The sequence below is a fragment of the Panulirus ornatus genome, chromosome 40, assembly GCF_036320965.1.
Source record: "Panulirus ornatus isolate Po-2019 chromosome 40, ASM3632096v1, whole genome shotgun sequence".
NCBI classification, from domain to species: domain Eukaryota; kingdom Metazoa; phylum Arthropoda; class Malacostraca; order Decapoda; family Palinuridae; genus Panulirus; species Panulirus ornatus.
Window position 1 is genome coordinate 9,602,478 of NC_092263.1, and position 21,217 is coordinate 9,623,694.

Genomic DNA, 21,217 nt, shown 5'->3' on the forward strand with positions numbered 1-21,217 from the left:
TTCCTCACTTCTTTCTCAAACATTTATCATTTCTTCTTCTCATTTAACATCACACAATTTCATACTCATCTCTCCCGAGAAATAGCAAAACATTCCTCCTGTTGTCCCTCTCAACATGTTTACACCAAAGAACATCCATTGACCCCTTATTTCTGCACTTTTTAAAATTGAGTATTCCTAATCTATCTTTCAGCACATAGCTTGACAAACTGTTCCCCAATCTCATTTATAGTGGGGACCCCATGTTACTCTAATTATACACTCAATTGCCACATCAACCACTCTTGCGTTCAGATCCCCTGCCACCAATGATGAATCAAAATTACCAAAGCACACACTCATCCCATTACAAAAACCACTCATTTCTTCGCCACTCTTACCACCAGGTGCATATGGATTAAAAATCACCCACCTCTTGTTGTCTAACTTCATTCTCTAAGTCCTTATATGGAAGTGCCACTTTTTTTCTTTCTCTCCTGCCCTCTCATTAGTCCTTGACTTTATCTGCTGAAAACCCCAAATCATTCCACTCTGTCCCCCTTCAGCTTAATTTCATCCACTACCAAAACATTCAGGTTTCTCTAACCAAACAAAAGCAACTCTCTCCCTTCTTTTCATCTCAGATACAGCCACACTCATCAATCAACCTAGCCTGCAATTCTGAGGAATCCTTGCTCAGCTCTTTCTTCTGCTCCTGCTACTGGGAAGTAATATTGCAACAGGGACAGTTATTCTGCCCATCAGTCACCTCATATGACATGCAGGAGATACATGGGTGGTAAGTTTACCCTTCTAATTACTGTTAATTCAAAGCACAAGATTACAAAATGTACTTTTGGAATTGGGGAGATTTCATCAAGTTATGTATCACTATTACATTTAATGGTGTTAAAAATTCATGATTATCTCTAATTTCATTTTCTTCCTACTGGATGTAAAAAATTCAAATGCATAAAGGACCTCCAGAGGAACACATCACAGTCCAAGTTTAATGCTATGAGGCAACAGTTTTGCTTGATAATCATCATCTGTAAATAAGTTTTAAGTATGTTGCTATTCAGCAGACTCCACAATCCTGATGTAAGATTCTCTTACTGCTAATAATGACTTGTAAAGCACTATTAATCTATAAAAATATCCCTCTGAAATCTCCCATACCATGTTTGAGTTGAACATACTTTGTAAGAAATACAATCTCAAACAACATCGATCAAAAACATCAAAAGTGCTTTATATTTGTGATCTTAATCCTTTCTCTCTCTCTCAAAAAAAAAAAAAAAAAAAAAAAGAAAAGTAGGTTTTAATGTTTGAAACCTCTTCTCTACAAATTGAAGCCTTGTGAGCCATGAGATATTTCTTGGGCATTTAGGCTGGTCAAAACCTTCCGACACCCTGTTCAACTGGTGGCAGAGTACTAGCTTTCCCAAGCTGTTGATATCCAGTCATCAACGATAGCAGATGCTCACTGATTTTGGGACCATCTTTGACCAATAAGAAACTGACATACTGGTAGTGGTAGGTCACCAATCCATTCACTCCAGGGGAGCTGATCATGTGTGCCAATATGAAAGTGATCACCACCTTTAAAGAAAAACATATGGGTCTACTACACACTTTCAACTTTCATGGGTGAGTGGAAAGTGATGTTGGGGAAAGCCAACATTGACCCAATGCTTCAATGGGATGTAAATAGGTGCTATCTCCTTAAATATCCAAGAGATATTTTCCCTTTGGACAAACTGACAAAGAGAAAAAAGTTACATATTTCTCACTATAAAAAAGTCACATTTTTTCATAATTTAGAGTAACAAATTTTTCACAATATCTTTCGACAATATATTGCACCCACTATCTTATGTCCAGTAAGCTTGGTAAATCCAGTCTGTGTCTACTTGAGAATAATAACCTGTTCTCTCCACTTAAAGATATTAGTATCACACACACACACACACACACACACACACACACACACACACACACACACACAAACACACACACACACACATTTGAAAATAATATACCGTCTTTTTCACTTTAAAGAGAAATATACACAATACTATAACAACCTAAAAAAGGTTCATACAAGGATACAACTTTGAAACACATATGGTCCACATGCAGGCACTCTATGAGTCAGTTAAGTATACGTCTTTGTTGTTGAAAAACAGAGTAAACCCTAACAATTGACCAGACTATTTAAACAGAGTTCAGAATTACTTAGATTTGGAGAAAAAAGATAAAAGATCTGGAGTTTGAGTTAATTCATAAATGTATAAAAAAAGCTTAGTTACATAAATATATACCACACTAATAAAATGAAAAGAAACTTGGATCAAGATATACATACAAATTAACCCAGAAAAACCTACATTCAAATGACTGGCTAAAGTTCGAACTTATGAGCTGCACCAAAACTATATCTTATAGCAATCAATGATAATTCACAATCATCAAATTCATTTTACTACGCCTTTTTTTTTTTTTTACTGCTGGGTTTCTGATGCATTAAAGGTAAACTTTTGAGGTCAATCAAAATTTTTAATTCACCTGTATGATTTTTGCTTAAAAACAATCTGGTTTGTTGAGGGTTCACTTTATCTTTACAGCACAATATCACTACTGAGGTTAACAACTTTATATAACCACAAGTTTTCTCTATGGATAAAATGTTCTAGCTTTCAACATATAATTCATGCTAGCTTCCAGTTTATAGAATGAAATATTTCCAGGTATGAGAGGCTATCCTCATCTGCTACGAAAGGCTATCTTCATCTGTGGCTTTGGCATAACAGTAACCAGGCATGTATATACCACAGTAAAATACAGTGAGTGTACTAGAACTGTGGCCAGGTCTTATAGGGTATGAATAAAGAATGTTACCCAGAGACAATGGTGTTCATAGCATTTCTACATCAAAAAGTACACATCCGAAATATACACGATATGAAAAGCAAAGTAGGAAAACTTCATTTCTCTTCAAAGACTTTATCAAGAATGCTCGAGCAAAACTGTCAGCTTAATCTTCGGACAAACCATGACAGGTCATGTCTGAGTCATCATGGTCTGGCTGCAAGCCCTCTTCACTATCAAGTGGTTCTCCAGAAACAGACAGAATGGGATCTGGAAGATATAAAAGAAATCTCCTCAATTAAAAAGGTAATATGCACTTATCAATACAGCTTTAGCAACTAACATTCTGATACATTACTACTTTCATTATTACTTAATTCACTAAAATACTAAGCAGACTGTGGCAAACATCAGTTACGAGTGAGTGAGGAACTAACCATTAATGATAACCTGAGAAGTTACAGCAGGTGAAGATGGGTCAAGACTCGTAGACAGTCCTGCCTGGGAGTGAGCCCCTTCACCATCACTGAGGATGTCCTCCTCCTTCACTTCTCTACCTAGACCTCCCAAAACAAAACAATGTATTGATAGCAAAGAGAAAGAACTGAAAATATCTGGGGTGAATAACTGGTAAAATGAGGAAATCTTGTCCTTTTTTTTGATACATTTCACTACATTTAAAAGAGAACACAACAAAAAACTGAAGCACTATATCACATTAGTGTACCAATAAAATAAAAGACATAAAAAAATATCTGTAGTATGGATCCCAAGGGAAATAGCTGAGCTGCCTGACAGCCTGTCAACCCATAAACATCCTTACACATAAATATCTATCATATATATATATATTTCCAGTGTTAGTGTGGTAGCGTTAAGAAGAGAGGACTGAGCCTTAAAGGAAATATCCTCATTTGGCCACCTTCTCTGTACCTTCTCTTGGAAAATTATAAACATGAGGGGAGGATTTCCAGCCCCTGTTCCCTCCCATTTGAGTCACCTTCTGTGACACCAAGGGAAAATGTAGGAAGTATTCTTTCTCCCCTATCCCCAGGGATAATCTATTATACATACATCACTCAATATATCTAATCAGAGGGACATCATTTTCATTATAAGAAGAATGATCTGAAGTTTGAACACTTTAACTGGAAAACTCACCCAAGACATACATATTTCGCCGTTCTATGGAGAATGACCTTGCCAAAGAATCATTCAAAATATTAATCTGATTAATTCTACAATTTCACCATCACCAGACATTTCTATTTTACTGCCAAAATTCACTGCCTCCAGCACAGGTATTCTCACAGTACATGTGTGTAAAGTGGAAACATCAGAATAAGAATGAACAGGGTTTGGAAGTTGAAGAAATTAGATCATTTATAAAGACAAGAAAGAGAGTTGGCAATAGAACAAAACCCTGAGGGATACCACAATTCATAATAAAAGAAAGTTGTTCATCAGTGTAAACTGGAATAGGATGGCTGGAAATAAGGCTATGCATTAGAGAACAGAGAAAACCAGATGCATTAGAGAACAGAGAAAACCAGAAAAACATTCTGGAAGTTTAGAAATCAGACATGCCACAAGCTGTTCAAAGATTTGGAGATGTTGAAGGCCACAACAAATATTTTCACCAAAATCCCTGAGAGAGAAGTAGAAGGTAGTACATGGTAGGCAGCACTTCAGTGGTTGTCAAGATGCACTTCTCTGACCCAGGCAAGAATCTTTTTTCTCTGCCTCACCCACATGTGAAAACTGCTGGCATTCTGTCCACAAACATACAATCTCTCATTGTCACACATAAACATTTGACAACACGTGAAACTCACACAACTCATTCTTCATAGCTAAACTTTCCTGCAGTGAGTGCTATGCCCTCACCTTGCCTTCTGGCAAAGTTGTAAGAGCAATTGAGAGAAGTAGTAGGTATGAACATTAGGCATGAGCATTAGGTAAAAACATCAATTAGGAATATTAGGTAGGAACATTTAGGCAGGATCATTAGGTAGACACATTAGGTAGAAGCAGTCAGTCGGAACATTAGGTAAGAGCTTCAGGAAAAACTGTGCTAGAGTAGAACTCTAGTAGTGGCCAGAGGCACTAAAGGTTAAGAACGAGCACTGGAGTTCATAAGTTATGGAGACTTTTGCTGTGGCCACCCGATTAAGGGAGTTCTCAGAGGGAACAGGCACCAAGGATATAGAAAGATAGTGGAGTATCAGAGGTGAGTCACATAGGAGAGGTCACCAATAGCCTTAGTGCTACAAAATCAGTGTTGATGATCAAAAAGAAGGAAATGAGATTCCAAGTATTTGAGAGAGTTAAAGTTTCAAAGTCTCTGAGGATAGCAAAAGTGAAGGTAATGGAGTGACAAATAAGGGAGACAGAGTACCCCATTCTTAGAGGTGGGCTCAAGCAAGGCATGCTTTCATGAAGGAGGAAAAGTCTTAGTGTTTGGACAAAGACAAAATAAGCAAGCAAGGATTAGTACATGCTCAGAGCCACACTCCTTTAGAACTATGGAAAGTATGTCATCTGGGAATATGCCTTGTCCACATGTGGCTGGTCAAGTACTTAGAAGACCTTGCATTTGAAAAATATAGGAGACGGTATAAATTCAGTGGAATAAGATGAAGGTGAGGGATCAGATGCAAAATTATCCATAGATGAATCAAAACCAGTTCATTTACCAAAGAGAGTAACCCAAAGAGAGTAGCTTTATCAAATGGATTACTCTCAAGGATTATAAAAGTACATTTACACTTACCTTGGTTCAGGAGTGTGGTGCGACCAACACCAGCCCCAGTTACCTCTGACAGATGCATCGACAATGAATCCTGGGGAATGTTGCATCAACTGTATTTCACTAAGGTAAACATCAGTCACTAAAATAATATCCTATAACTCTTCTTACTCTATCTAGGATGGGGAATTGACCATAACTTCCTCCTCCTACCATAATATGAATGGATTTCTACATCTTTTCCCTACAGAAATGACAACTACCCATCTACTTTCTCCTTCTATATCTTCATCTGACTTTAAGTCCTCCCCTTTATCAAAAGAACAGGTTATCTATACAGATGAGTGAATATGTGAAATACTGCATACAAGGGTTCAGAGGCATATTCACCTTAACCCTTCTGGTGAATAACTGATTTTTTGGCCTATTTCCTAATACACACACAACAAAGAATTCATTTATGAAAAGATATCGCTACATAAGAGAGAGGTATGGTTATAAGATTATGTCTGACATCTGAAGAGGTGTACTGATATTTGGACGTATGGAGAGAAAGAGTGAGAACAGGTTCACAAAGAGGATACATGTGTTAGAAGTGGAGGGGCCCAGTAGAAGGGTGAGACCTAACTGGGGATGGTAAGATGGAGTGGAAAAGGTTTTAAGAGGTCAGGGCCTGAACAAGCAGGAGAGTGCATGGTGTGCACAGGACAGAATCAACTGAAATGAAGTAATACAAAAGGGATAATGTGCTGTCAATGTACTAAACCAGAGAGAATGGCTAAGATAGTATGTATATATACAAGAGATGGAGGGAACAAAGAAAAGGGAGAAACCAATAAGGTGGAAGTATGGAGCAAAAGATGCCTTGAAGGTTCGGTGTCTGAACATGCAGGAGGGTACGAAGCTTGCTGGGGATATAGTGAACTGGAGCAGTGTGGTATATACAGGGCAATGTGCTGTCAATGGACTGAACTAGAGCATATGAAGTGGCTGGAAAAAACTACAGGTTAATGGGGCCTTTAGGAGCCATTCCAGGCACTACTTTGCAATACAGGAAATGCATAACAATTATGAAAAAAAGAAAACAAATAAAATACTACAAATAATAATGAAAATAAAGTTAAAATATCTGTGCTCTCACAATTTCCTTTTTCAAATGCTTCCAAATTATCTAAATATACTGTAAGATGGATATACAGTTTGCATAAGGATGTGTTTAAATATATCAAAGATTATACTTACCTCCATAGTCTCTACAACTATTGACTGAGTCTTAGCACCATTTGATAATGCAGAGGTCAGGTGAGTTGAAAGATGAGGGAGTTGTGTAGTTAGCTGTGTGGTAAGTGTAGGAGATGTGAAGGTATGTGGCTGCGACACCTCGACACTTGCAGGCTGGCAGCATCGAATGTCCACACTCTGAGCCAATAAAGCACTCTGCACCAACCTACTTAATCTTGATCCAAAGTCCTCTTCATTCTCATCTAAAAACAATGACGAATTTAGTCAATGGATCCTTTATTCTCGACAATGACTTCATGGGAAAAATTCCCAAATATTCAAAAAGCAACTGACATTAGATAAACCAAGTCATAAAACAGTACAATAATAAGCACAGTGATGTAGAAACAAAGTAAAATAGGAAATATTTAAAGGAAAATGAGGAACATAAGGAATTTTGTGATGTGGTGGCCACATAGTCAAAGTACTCAATCTCTTAACTTCAAAACTATAGGAATGAGTCCTCTATATGCCTAGTTTACCTATCAGTAAATGAAGAGCAGGTTCATCTGAATGGACAATATGTGGTGTGAGGTGGTTTGATCGAGTATGTAATGAAAAGGTAAGAGAGATGTGTGGTGGCAAAAAGAGTGTGGTTGAGAGAGCAGAAGAGGGTGTTTTGAAATGGTTTGGTCACAAGGAGAGAATGAGTGAGGAAAGATTGACCAAGAGGATATATGTATCAGAGGTGGAGGGAACAAAGAGAAGTGGGAGACCAAATTGGAGGTGGAAAGATGGAGTGAAAAAGATTTTGAGTGATCGGGGCCTGAACATGCAGGAGGGTTAAAGGTGTGCAAGGAATGGAGTGAATTGGAACAATGTGGTATATCGGGGTCTACGTGCTGTCAATGGATTGAACCAGGGCATGTGAAGCGTCTGGGGTAAACCATGGAAAGTTCTGTGGGGCCTGGATGTGGAAAGGGAGCTGTGGTTTTGGTGCATTATTACATGACAGATAGAGACTGAGTGTGAACGAATGTGGCCTTTGTTGTCTTTTCCTAGCACTACCTCGCGCATATGCAGGGGGAGTGAGTTGTTATTTCATGTGTAGCGGGGTGGCGACAGGAATGAATAAGGGCAGACAGTATGAATTATGTAAATGTGTATATATGTATATGTCTGCGTGTGTATATACATGTATACATTGTGATGTATAGGTATGTATATGTGCGTGTGTGGACGTGTATGTGGGTGGGTTGGGCCATTCTTTCTTCTGTTTCCTTGCGCTACCTCGCTAATGTGGGAGACAGCAACAAAGTATAATAATAAATAACAATAATAAATGGTAATGACAACAATGATATAAGCCAAGAAGTTCATTAAGTTCACTCATTGCTCATTTACTTAGTCATATCATTCAATGATACTTTAAAGTAAATCCCTCTTGTAGCCACCAATTCTTCATATTTCATTATCTAATACTGTACTCTCTAGACTTACCTAAATTTATTATGTGTGAAAAATTTGCTGCTGGAATGCACAATTTGATGGTACCAACAGAGAGGGAGTCCTGACTCAATCCTGTTGGCGACTTATTCCCGGGAGTGGCAGGAGGGGTGGCCGTCAATACCGTCCCGTTAGCTGCAGAGTTGAGAAAGGTTGCTGGCAGTTCAACTAAAGTGGACTGAAGGAGGTTGAGAGACTGCATGTTGTACAGCTGCTGACACATCTCTGATGAAAATAAAAGGACAATTGAATTCCAGCATAACTACACATGAAGAAGTTTTACATTCTATTGAAAATATTTCTTCATTATGGTGGTGCAACAGTAACCGTGCCAAGAGTATATGGTTGCTGTTACACCTGTTTGAGTCCCAAGAATTAGAAAAAAATTATAATGGTAACTACTCAAACCAATAAACATGTATCACAGCAACATGATATAGATGCCACTCATTCACAACCACATGTCAAGATGAACAATGAAGAAAACTGACGACAAAAGCATGGTATGCAGGAGAAATGTTTCAGCACGGAAGCTGATAAATAAGCATAATGGGAGAGAAACAACTCAAAAGTAAAAAGACAGAGCTTAAATACAGCTGAAAATATTAGGCATTTATTGAAGAAATAAGCATTAAATGTGTTCCTCTGATAAATCAAAAATAATACACTGGCAGCAAGTAATACTACCTTTCACCAATGCTCAATACAGATTCCTTGAGTAAATTATTATATGAAAAAGGGTATTTCATCAACTAATTCCAATATATGTGGAAAAGGGGGAAAGAAAAATATATCTCTTTAAACAAATCCATTATACAACTTTGGACTTGACCCTGAGAGATTAAAGACAAACTCAAAGCTGCTTGGATTACCTAAGATCAGAATATGAAAGCATATGATGGTTATTTATTTCAACACTAACCTTTATACTAAAATATACAAAATATATATTATCATAACATCCTCAGGAATCAAAGTTATCCCAAGATACCAATGCCAGACCTGATGCACATAAGTACATGAAATATGAATCAAATTAACACAACAATTGAGTGCAAGCAGTGAAAATGGATACTTAAAGGGTAAAACTACAAGAAAGTATGAGTATTGATGTCAAAATAGGGTATGTTAAAGACAGAGAAGAGCTAAGAGACAGTGTCTGCAAAAAACATTGACCACTCCCATTATATTTTCAAAGGCACTACATAGCTAAGATTTATCGAGGTTACATGAATAAGGTTCCAATTGGAACAGGCATTAGAGATATGGATAGATAGATAGATAGCTAGATAAAGTGGTTTGGTCATGTGGAAAGGATGATTGAAGAAAGACTAAGAGCATGTATACATCAGAAATGGAGGGAACAAGGATGGAGCAAAAGATGCTTTGAGTTACTGAGGCTTGAACATGAAGGAGGATGAGAAGTGTGTAAGGGATAGAGGAAAATGGAGTGATGTGGTATAGGGGAGGCAATGTGCTGTCATTGGGCTGAACCAAGGTAAAAAAGCACATTCTTCATCTATTCTTGACACTACAAGGGAAATTGCAATTTAATATGCTAATATGCCAAAATACAAATTATGACAAAAACTAGCCCCTTTTACATCAACAATTTGATGTACACATAAAGAAAACAAATAAATGGTGAAATATATGTGAATACAACCTATCTGACACACATAACTAACAAGCCTAAAGGTGACTGTCTCTAGTACTCTTTGCTGATACAACCCACAATTCTATGCACATACAGATTGATGTTAGTATCATAAATCTCTTCTCCGTGGTTTTTCTTTATTATAACATGATCATCTTTCAAACAGGTAAAAAAAAAAAAATTACTTCTGATTAAACTGGAAACCCCCAAGATATCTACGGGAGAGGGAACTAAGTTTGACTCTTAGAGGGGCCAAGTAGTGTCTTCATAACCTAGTAACTCACCTCGCAGACTCATCTCTTGCGTCATTTGTGGGAGGCGTCGCTTGAGGTTCCACCATTTCCCACGTAGCCAGTGTGGGGACCGGCATGCTGGCCAAATCCTAGCCAAGGCTGACCAGTCTACTTGTGATTCTTCTCCCACACCACACACACTAAGCCTACAATATAAGATTATTTCTTCTCAAACTGAATGCACTTAATAACAAAATCATAACACCAAACATATATTCAATATTGCACTATCAAATAATTACTGAGAAAACTTTAACACATGCATACAAACACACATGCATGCACAGAGCATCAGACTGGAGAGGAACAATGTTTCAGAAGTGGAAGAGGATGAAGGAATTGGGTCTTTACAGTGAAGAATATGAGAAATACTTATAGAAACAGGATTTGCATGTGGCATTTATGGATCTAGAGATGCTTTGTGAAAAGTGTTATGAATATATGGTGTGGGAAGAAAGCTATTAGGAGTAGTAAAGAGTTTTTAGAAAGAAAGTAGGGTGTGTGTGCAAATAGATAGATAGGAGGGTAAGTGGTCCTAGATGGTGTGTCTGTAGCAGGGGTGTGTGATGTTGCCATCTGTTTAATTCGTTTATGGATGGAATAATATGGGAGAATACGAGGGTTTTGGAGAGAGGGGAAAGTTTGCAGTCTGTTGGGCGTGGGTAAAGCTGAGAGGTTTGCTGATGATATTGTGCTTGTGGTAGAATCATGTGTGAAACTGCAGAAGCTGGTTTCTGGGTTTAGATGAGAGTGTGTAATGAGAGTATTGAGGGTAAATGCCAATAAAAGCTAAGTTATCAAGTTTCAGCAATGGAAAAGACAAGTTATTTGGAGGATGAGTTTGAATGAAAAAAGCTTGGAGGAAGAAGTGGACATGGAAGCAACCGAAACCATTGAAGCTGAAGTGACCCACAAGGTGGGTGAGGAGGCACAGATCCTGGGTACATTGAGAAACGTGTGGAAAGAGAATTCACTATTTGTGATAGCCAAGATGAACATGTTTGATGGCACAGTTGTCCCATTGGTGTTGCATGGAAGCAACGAGCGGGCCCTAGATGACAAAGTACAAAGTGTAAATGTGTTTGAAATTAATGTTTGAGGACAATATGCAACATGAGGAGGGATAAACAATAATAAATGACGGGGTAGGAGGCATGTATGGCTTTAAGAGGAGAAAGCATGAGAGAACAGAAGAAAGTGAGCTGAAACCGTTTGGACGTATGGAGAGGATGAGTGAGGGTATACATTCAAAAGTGGAGGAAACAAGGAAAAGGAGGAACCAAGGAGAAGGTGGAAGGATGTAATAAAAGATGATTTGAACACTGAATACTTGAATATGCAGGAGAATGTGAAGTTTACAAGAGATGGAGCAAACTGGAATTATGAGATATACAAGGGAAAACATACTGTATATGCGCTAAACTGGGGCAAAAGGTATAACAGGATTTACACAGCCAGACTGGTACTGTAAAAAGCATGTGTTTATACTAAAAATGTGGAGTGACACTGTACACACACAAAAAAATCATGGCACTGTAAAGACTAAACTTCCTCGCCACAAAAATTTACATCCAAGACAATATGCAGCACTTTTATTCTCATATGATGCTCTATCATTCCTCAAAAACTAAGCACCCCCTATACACAATACATGAGAAAAATTGAGATTTTTTTTGTAAAAAGTCAAAGGTCAACCTACCCAGATGTTAAACTATTGCTCAAGTATATATGGCAACTCTGCAAAATTATGCCAAGCCAGTGTGTTTAGGTTTCTTGAATGTGGGAAAAGGATCATAGCAAATAAACATACACAGTGTACAAACAGACAGATATGAAATATCAAGTGATCAACCTCAATGTTAAGACGGAAAAGTTAAACATCTACATCTAAATCCATCCCCTTGAAAATAAAGCAACAAGGGTATGGTAATCATTATGATCAAGAAGACTGATCATAAGAAGCAGGATAACATAATATGATACACATGTACCATGGGAGCCTTGAAGAATGTGTGGAAGTCGAGAACATTATCTCGGAAAGCAAAAATGGGTATGTTTGAAGGAATAGTGGTTCCAACAATGTTGTATGGTTGCGAGGCGTGGGCTATGTATAGAGTTGTGCGCAGGAGGATGGATGTGCTGGAAATGAGATGTTTGAGGACAATGTGTGGTGTGAGGTGGTTTGATCGAGTAAGTAACGTAAGGGTAAGAGAGATGTGTGGAAATAAAAAGAGCGTGGTTGAGAGAGCAGAAGAGGGTGTTTTGAAATGGTTTGGGCACATGGAGAGAATGAGTGAGGAAAGATTGACCAAGAGGATATATGTGTCGGAGGTGGAGGGAACGAGGAGAAGTGGGAGACCAAATTGGAGGTGGAAAGATGGAGTGAAAAAGATTTTGTGTGATCGGGGCCTGAACATGCAGGAGGGTGAAAGGAGGGCAAGGAATAGAGTGAATTGGATCGATGTGGTATACCGGGGTTGACGTGCTGTCAGTGGATTGAATCAGGGCATGTGAAGCGTCTGGGTAAACCATGGAAAGCTGTGTAGGTATGTATATTTGCGTGTGTGGACGTATGTATATACATGTGTATGGGGGTGGGTTGGGCCATTTCTTTTGTCTATTTCCTTGCGCTACCTCGCAAACGCGGGAGACAGCAAAAAAAAAAAACATGTACCAAATCAAGACATCATATTTGTACAACTGTACCAACTCTCAAAATATTCAACAAACAATTATACAGGTCTGCAACACGGCCAAGAAAAGCTAGCCATAGAAGGGAAAGAGGATGGCTATAGAAGTAATATCTTTTTCCACTTCTAAAAACTGATATTTCTCTCCTGGTGACAAGGAGTAACCAGGTTACTTATTATGTTCAGACAAAATAAATCTGTTTGTACAATGTCTCACAACTTAGAGGTGTTATTATCTCAGGGAAGGAGAAAGCTTGTAAAAGATCCTCATAATAAATGGTCAGTGATTCTCCACATATAGCAAATAACATCTAAGCAATGCTTGCTGCCTGTTTAATGACAGGTTGGCTTTTAATCATTCTAAATACAGTTTTACTTAAGCTGCATAAATAGCTGTAAGGACATTAAGTAAATTCACACACTGCACTGAAAACTGGCATTAACAACAATCTGATGAAGAATGCTTCAAAAGGGCCAAAATTTGGAGCCAATTGTCATGTCCTTACCTGCATATTAGCTGTATATCATCAGCTCTACTCCATTCCACCCCAGATGTTCGTTTCCAGTTGAGAAAGTTGAGCCATTTAGTGCGACACTGCTTCTCTGATCGTGTCCTGACCCTACTAGACACCTCACCCCATGAGATTCCACTTGTCACCTGGGTCATTAAGCAGCATACAATGTTATGAAACTCTGACCACAACTGTTAGTTCTTAGTACATTAAATATCTTTTCTTTTCAGTAAGTGACTACAGGTACCTCTCGATTAACATGTATTTGATTTACACCATTTATAGAATAATGTGCAAAGTCCATTTACACCTTTTTTAATATACATGGGCTTAAGTTTGGAATAATACAATCTTTGTGGGGCTGGCAATGCTGTGGTGTGGTGTTGCCATTGCCATGCGAGAAGTGCATGTACACATAAAGCAGATAGAGTCTACAGTAACGGAGTCTTACAGTATTTTGTGCTGCACTATGCTGTATACTGCACGTGTTTTGCTACTTGCTTCATTTCACCAAAGCATCTTTTAAGTTCTCCTGGTATCAGTGGTGCTAAGAAGTGTAAGGCCATCATCGATGAGGTTAAGATGAATGTGTTCAAAAATTATGAGAAAGGTGAAGGAACAGCTGCCATTAAGTGTGCTCTTGGACTTACCGAATCTACTTTATGGACTATTCATGATGATGCAGAGAAACTCAAGGAAAGTGCCAAGAATGGAAAATTAATTAGTGCATCTAATACCCTGTAAACCCAAAGTTCAATTACGGAGAGAATGGAAAAAACATTGAGCACATGGACTGTACACCGAAACTTATGAAAATGTTCCAGTCAACAAGCTTGTGATACAAACAAAGAACCAGAATATGTATGATGACTTGTTAGCAGAAGAAGGCAAAGTAACGAGGACATTTCAAACAAGTCCTGGTTAGCATGCAAATTTTAGAAAACATTATCATTACTACATCAAGATGACTGGTTAGGCTGCTTCTGCTGATGTTAATACTGCCAAAAATATTACTGAACCCTAAAGCCCATTATTGAGAAAAGAAGTTATTCTCCTAAGTAGATGTTTAATATCAACTAGACTGGATTATTCTGGAAGAAAATGCCTTCAAGAATGTACATTTCCTATGAAGAGAAGATTGTATCAAGAGGCAGAGTTTATTACGATCCATTTTTATTAACAGAATTCATTATACATTATGTATACAGATGCTCCCTGACTTACGAAGGTTCAACTTATGATTTTTCAACTTCACAACAATGCAATAGCGACATACATTCAGAAGAAACCATACTTTGAATTTTGACTTTTCCTGGCTTAGCAATATGCAGTACAATACTCTCTCATGATGCTACATGTGGCAGCGAGATGGAGCTTCCAGTCAGCCATGCAATAACGAGTGTAAACACCGTTACTCTACAGTGTGCTGTGCTGCCAGCATTTTCTGGATTTTGTGTTCTCTGTTTTTGCCTCCCTTCATATCTCCTGCCTCTGGTGAGAGGAAGAGGAAGGCAATTACTCTTGAGATGAAATTAAAGATAACTGCCCAGCATGAAGGTGGTAAGCCAGAAATGGCCATCGCACATGAGTCAAGACTTCTGAAATTGATGATCTCGACCATCTTAAAAGAATCAAATAAAGCAAATCTGTGATGCAGTGAAATCTTCAGCATTAGTTAAACCCACTGTCATCACAAAAAAATGAAAACTGATGATAAGGAGAAATCACTTGACATGTGGATGGAGGACCAGATACATAAGTGCATATCACTTAGCCTACTGACGATCCAGGATAAGGCAAAAAGTCTTTCTGATATGCTAAAACAGTGTGCCGATGGTCCTACGTTTATGCAAATGTTTACAGCAAGTCATGGGTGGTTCCACTGCTCAAAAGGCATTATAATTCTAATAATGTAAAGGTCAGTGGTGAGGCAGCAAGTGCCAATGCTGAGAATGCTGAAACTTTTAAGGAAGAGCTGCATAGGGTAATTGTGGATGAGAAATGTAAGTGTTCTGAGAATGGTTAAGGTAGGTTGAGCTAAGCTATGATGTTTGGTAGGTTAAATGCACAGTATCAAAGACATCAAGTGTATTTTTGACTTTTTTATTATTATTATTATTATACTTTGTTGCTGTCTCCCACGTTTGCGAGGTAGCGCAAGGAAACAGACGAAAGAAATGGCCCAACCCCCCCCATACACATGTATATACATACGCCCACACACGCAAATATACATACCTACACAGCTTTCCATGGTTTACCCCAGACGCTTCACATGCCTTGATTCAATCCACTGACAGCACGTCAACCCCGGTATACCACATCGCTCCAATTCACTTTATTCCTTGCCCTCCTTTCACCCTCCTGCATGTTCAGGCCCCGATCACACAAAATCTTTTTCACTCCATCTTTCCACCTCCAATTTGGTCTCCCTCTTCTCCTTGTTCCCTCCACCTCCGACACATATATCCTCTTGGTCAATCTTTCCTCACTCATCCTCTCCATATGCCCAAACCACTTCAAAACACCCTCTTCTGCTCTCTCAACCACGCTCTTTTTATTTCCACACATCTCTCTTACCCTTACGTTGCTCACTCGATCAAACCACCTCACACCACACATTGTCCTCAAACATCTCATTTCCAGCACATCCATCCTCCTGCGCACAACTCTATCCATAGCCCACGCCTCGCAACCATACAACATTGTTGGAACCACTATTCCTTCAAACATACCCATTTTTGCTTTCCGAGATAATGTTCTCGACTTCCACACATTCTTCAAGGCCCCAGGATTTTCGCCCCCTCCCCCACCCTATGATCCACTCCGCTTCCATGGTTCCATCCGCTGCCAGATCCACTCCAGATATCTAAAACACTTCACTTCCTCCAGTTTTTCTCCATTCAAACTCACCTCCAATTGACTTGACCCTCAACCCTACTGTACCTAATAACCTTGCTCTTATTCACATTTACTCTTAACTTTCTTCTTCCACACACTTTTCCAAACTCAGTCACCACTTCTGCAGTTTCTCACATGAATCAGCCACCAGCGCTGTATCATCAGCGAACAACAACTGACTCACTTCCAAGCTCTCTCATCCCCAACAGACTTCATACTTGCCCCTCTTTCCAAAACTCTTGCATTTACCTCCCTAACAACCCCATCCATAAACAAATTAAACAACCATGGAGACATCACACACCCCTGCCGCAAACCTACATTCACTGAGAACCAATCACTTTCCTCTCTTCCTACACGTACACATGCCTTACATCCTCGATAAAAACTTTTTACTGCTTCTAACAACTTTCCTCCCACACCATATATTCTTAATACCTTCCACAGAGCATCTCTATCAACTCTATGATGGAATTATCGGAATGTAACCCCATTGTAAGTCACGGAGCATCTGTATTATAGCATTCTATTTTTCCTATTAAGTATATACTGTAGTGTGTAGCTGGCATTCTATTAATTTCTATCTTATCAATAACAAAATATGCTAATTTCCACAACTTACATTATTAGATTAATGCGTTTTTGATTTTCACAATCATTTCCAAGAATGTAACTATCACATAAACTGAGAAATGACTACAAAAAATAAAATGTACTGAACTTAACCACTTCCTATACGGTAAGTTGTATCCACATGGGTAAAAAATGATCAAGTTTGTTCAGGCCTTTAGAAATGCAAAGTAACCATTTCACTACTTAATCACATTAAATTTACCTTTTACACTTTACTTAACTCCCTAGATCTGACCTGTCTTTAGAGTCACAAACACAGCTCACTACCTAACAAACCACATCTCTAGAAATGAAGAAGATAAAACTTAACACTTATCAAAAAAACCTGCTATGAAGAGTCTTAACAAACCAACAAACTATGATAAGTTCTAAAGGGATATCCTGCATAATGATAAGTTCTAAAGAGTTATCCTGCATAAGTATTACCAAGTTCAATTTTCCTAATTCATGTGTTAAAGATATCATGTATCACACCTCTCACTTTGAGCATAATCTTAAAACTAGAAACTGGCTTGAGGTCTCAATGTGTTACCAAATGCTGCTCATGGTCACGTCTCACATAATGGACGAAGAAAAATTCTTGAATAAGTGTCTGTGGAAGGCAACTGTATCAGCTGGGTCTCAAGAACATCATTATATCATAGCATGTAATACTAACATTACAGATGAGTCTCATTTTGAATCACATCCCACACTATATCCAAGATATGTGGTAAGCACAACGTGCTCAGGCAGTTAACCATCAAAAGCCACCGAGTGAAAAGCATCCACAACTGAACTAGAAAAGCTGTGATCACATGATTAGGTGCATACTATGCTGTTAAAATTTGTGTATGAATATATGAAGACAAAAAAGGAAGCATATCAGAGGAAGAACATGAAATGATATGGGGTATTTGGGAAAACTCCTTATATGATAAATACAGTACTCAGTGTGCATGCAAGGTGTATCTGTATATATGTGTATATCCAAGAATGAAGAATTACTAAGATTCACATATTCATATATGTACATTTGCATTCAGTATTCCCTAAACACTTATGGATATATGTGACAAGTCTCTCAAGTTTTGTTTTTAGTGTAGAACCTAGAAATTTTTTTTTAAAATAAACCCAAGTTTTTGCAATGATACTGATAATTGGTGGACGGATCATTTTCTTTCAACTTCATTTCAATGGGGTTTCATTAATTATATGTACATAAAGATACGTACAAAAATCAAAGCACTCTGAGATGAGACACACATATATCCCTACTAATGCCAAAGATGTAACTCCCATACTGAAGATGCAAACAACTTATCCCTTAACCGTCCTGTGCTCATCTCACAAAGACACACAAAACAACACTGTTTTACTTGAACTTTGGTTCTGCCTAGTGATAGCTGCCAGCTTCCTGAGCTATGCAGGAGTGTCAAAGAAAGGAACCCTGTGGCAGGACAGTGAGTAATGGGATAATCAATCATATAACCCCAGAGTCCATCTTATGAGGCTCTTGCAACTCTGAAACTGCACTACAACCAGTAACAGGGAAATGATGGACTCTTTTTTTTGGAATGAGAAGCTCCTCAATGAGAATGTCCTTTTAATCTAATGATAATGATACAATCCTGCCAAAGGTGACTTTTCCCTCATGGCATAATCTCATCCAGGCAGTCTGGGAACACTATTTCTAATCATATTTACAAGAACATATGCATGCATCTGATTATATGGATATTCCTATGCTTGTCAGAAACCAATAAAGAGTAATAATCTGTATATGCCATTACCTGCTCTCCTGGTAACACATGAGCCATATCATAAACAGCCGCTGCCAATCGATCTTCCTCATCAGCAGACCATGAGCCTCTATTGCAGTTCTCATTCAACAGACGACAGCGATCTTTAACAGAAGCAGCAGACCGTCCTAGATGAGCAGCAATGGCCTGCCAGTTGTTGCCGTGCTTCATTCGAAGCTCACGGAGCTTGCTAACTTCCTCTGTTGTATACTTGCCCATGTGGTTATTTTCATCATACAATCTGCAAAGAAAAACAGCCTCTAAGACCAAAAGACTATTTGTTGAAACTCATCTCAATCAAATCACAAGAAAGTTCACTAACAGAAATCACCGATAAAGCTAGAAATAATATATTCACATATCTCGATAATACATAACATCACATCGTCTTCATTAATAGCTGTTCAGTAATTGTTAGCCATGTACAAATAATGTTAAAATGAAATTATCAATCCCACATTAAGCTCTCAGGGGAAACCATAAGAAAACCTATGGGTTTACCTGTGGAAAGGGAACTCTGGTTTTGGAGCATCATACATGATAGAAAGAGCAATATGAGTAAATGAGGGCATTCTTCATGTGTTCCTGGCACTGACTCATAAGGAGTGAAACAGTGAACAAGTATCAAAAAAAAATCTTTCTCAAAAGTTTGAGCTCTATATTCAACAACTTACTAAAGAACACTATAAGTTCTAATACATGATCCCAAAAATTATCATCAAAGTATCTGCCAATAAAAGTACTAAATTCAGTTTGTATTTTGGGAAGGAGAAACATAACAAAAGGCTTTAGAGTTTTATTTCCATAATTCTTTATTCACGATTCAACTGCTTATGTTCAAAAAGCAATCCATTATCCTTAATGGAAAACAGAAGAGTTTAATAGAAACTGGAGGATGACACAAAAAGTATGGAAGCTACAAAAAATTGGGGAGCTATGGCTGCCCACATAGCCTCCCCACAGAATTGCACCCAAGTGTAACTATGGCCAATCACAGAGTAAAAGGACCCCTCTATATTTCAGACTCACAGTTCTACGTATTTAGTCAAGCTGCTAGACAATATTCTTTAGTGGGTAGTCACAGATGGTAATTCCCATCTGATGAGCTCATACTAGCTACTTATTCTGATCCAAATGTTTTGTTCACCTATTGAATGGAAAATAAAAGGATCAGATAACTGGAAAAAACAAAATAACAGTCTGAGCATAAAAAAACAGTGATTATGGAAATAAAACAAGGATATCTAGTTACTGAACATCAGACATATTGTGTGAAGCATTTACAACAAAATTTAAAATCACGGACAATGTAGGAAAGCAGATAAGAAGAAAGATGGAGGTATACAGTCACTAACTATGCCACAACACTGTGTTAACCATTAAGTTTCAAGCAGGAATTTATATCAGAGAAGAACATTTTGTATGACAGCATGAAAGTCACCTTATAACTCGTCTGTAGACTGAGAAGAGAGGTCTGTTTAAACCACGAGCAATGACCCGATAGAAGCCACTCCGCTCTTCCTTTGACATCTTGAAAATGACTGATCCTGGATTAGACACTCCTCGCTGGGCACAATACTGTCCAATATTGCGCTTCAGGAGTTCAGTTTCTTCCCTTGACCACATACCTTGACGCCAGGCGTGGCCACGCCACCGCAGCATATCTTTATCTTCCCGAGATGTAAACCAGCTTTGATTCACATTTGCACTTCCAACCTACAAGAATTAAGTATCTGAATTTGAGATATAATCTATTTAATCCATGATAATTAACAAATCACACCACTTGAACATGAAGCCACTATACAGATGGAAAACAGTCAAATTTCAGTACAGTATCAGCAACAGATGAAAAGAAAAGCTTCCTGGTGCAGCATACCAACACTTTCTTTAATAACAACCTGAAATGCATCACTTTATCTGTACAGTAAACTTCTACTTCTGACAATAGCAAAGAAGTGGAAAGAAAATGCAGATTTTGGAAGATGAAAAACCATTCCTCTACTGTGTATAAAGCCCCCTTTGAGCATCTGGGAGAGTACTTGCTCAGCTGGGGATTAAAATAACAACTCACCCACTAAAATAAGATGTATCCATGAGGATTCACCACTTTGACTATAATAACACAGAAGGTCAGGAGATACTCATTCACAGGACTTAAAGAGCTTATAGCAACCCATCCAAGCCTACAGTGTGTCATGGAACACAGGTGAGGTAGCTCCAAGCAGCCACCATTAACATTGTTCGGTAGCTACCAGCATCTGTGCTTCAGGCCTGCTACCATCAAGAATCAAGACAAGGTTTTTCAAAAAGGGATAAGGATAAGGAATGAGTGGGAAAATAAATGAATGCTAACAGGGCTCTACCCATAGTATATATGTAGCTCTCAATCCTACATCTTGCATCTCCAGGCAGAGCCCTATG

General features: G+C 38.4%; 1 protein-coding gene across 7 annotated transcripts in view; it reads right to left on the reverse strand.

Annotated features, from left to right (window-relative positions):
• Positions 1-2,471: 2,471 nt before the first annotated feature.
• LOC139761357 (uncharacterized) overlaps positions 2,472-21,217 on the reverse strand; it is a 49,631-nt gene continuing 30,885 nt past the window's right edge. For 6 of the 7 annotated variants that reach the window (XM_071685446.1, XM_071685445.1, XM_071685450.1 and 3 more), the window contains exons 7-15: positions 20,235-20,509; positions 18,785-19,034; positions 13,473-13,624; positions 10,268-10,422; positions 8,321-8,551; positions 6,842-7,083; positions 5,624-5,693; positions 3,288-3,413; positions 2,472-3,120 (exon numbers count right to left, since the gene is read on the reverse strand). In XM_071685446.1, the coding sequence (XP_071541547.1) occupies positions 3,017-3,120; positions 3,288-3,413; positions 5,624-5,693; positions 6,842-7,083; positions 8,321-8,551; positions 10,268-10,422; positions 13,473-13,624; positions 18,785-19,034; positions 20,235-20,509 (1,605 nt within the window). In that variant the 3' untranslated portion in view covers positions 2,472-3,016. The remainder of the gene's footprint in view (positions 3,121-3,287; positions 3,414-5,623; positions 5,694-6,841; positions 7,084-8,320; positions 8,552-10,267; positions 10,423-13,472; positions 13,625-18,784; positions 19,035-20,234; positions 20,510-21,217) is intronic. The other variant, XM_071685447.1, reaches the window with a different exon arrangement.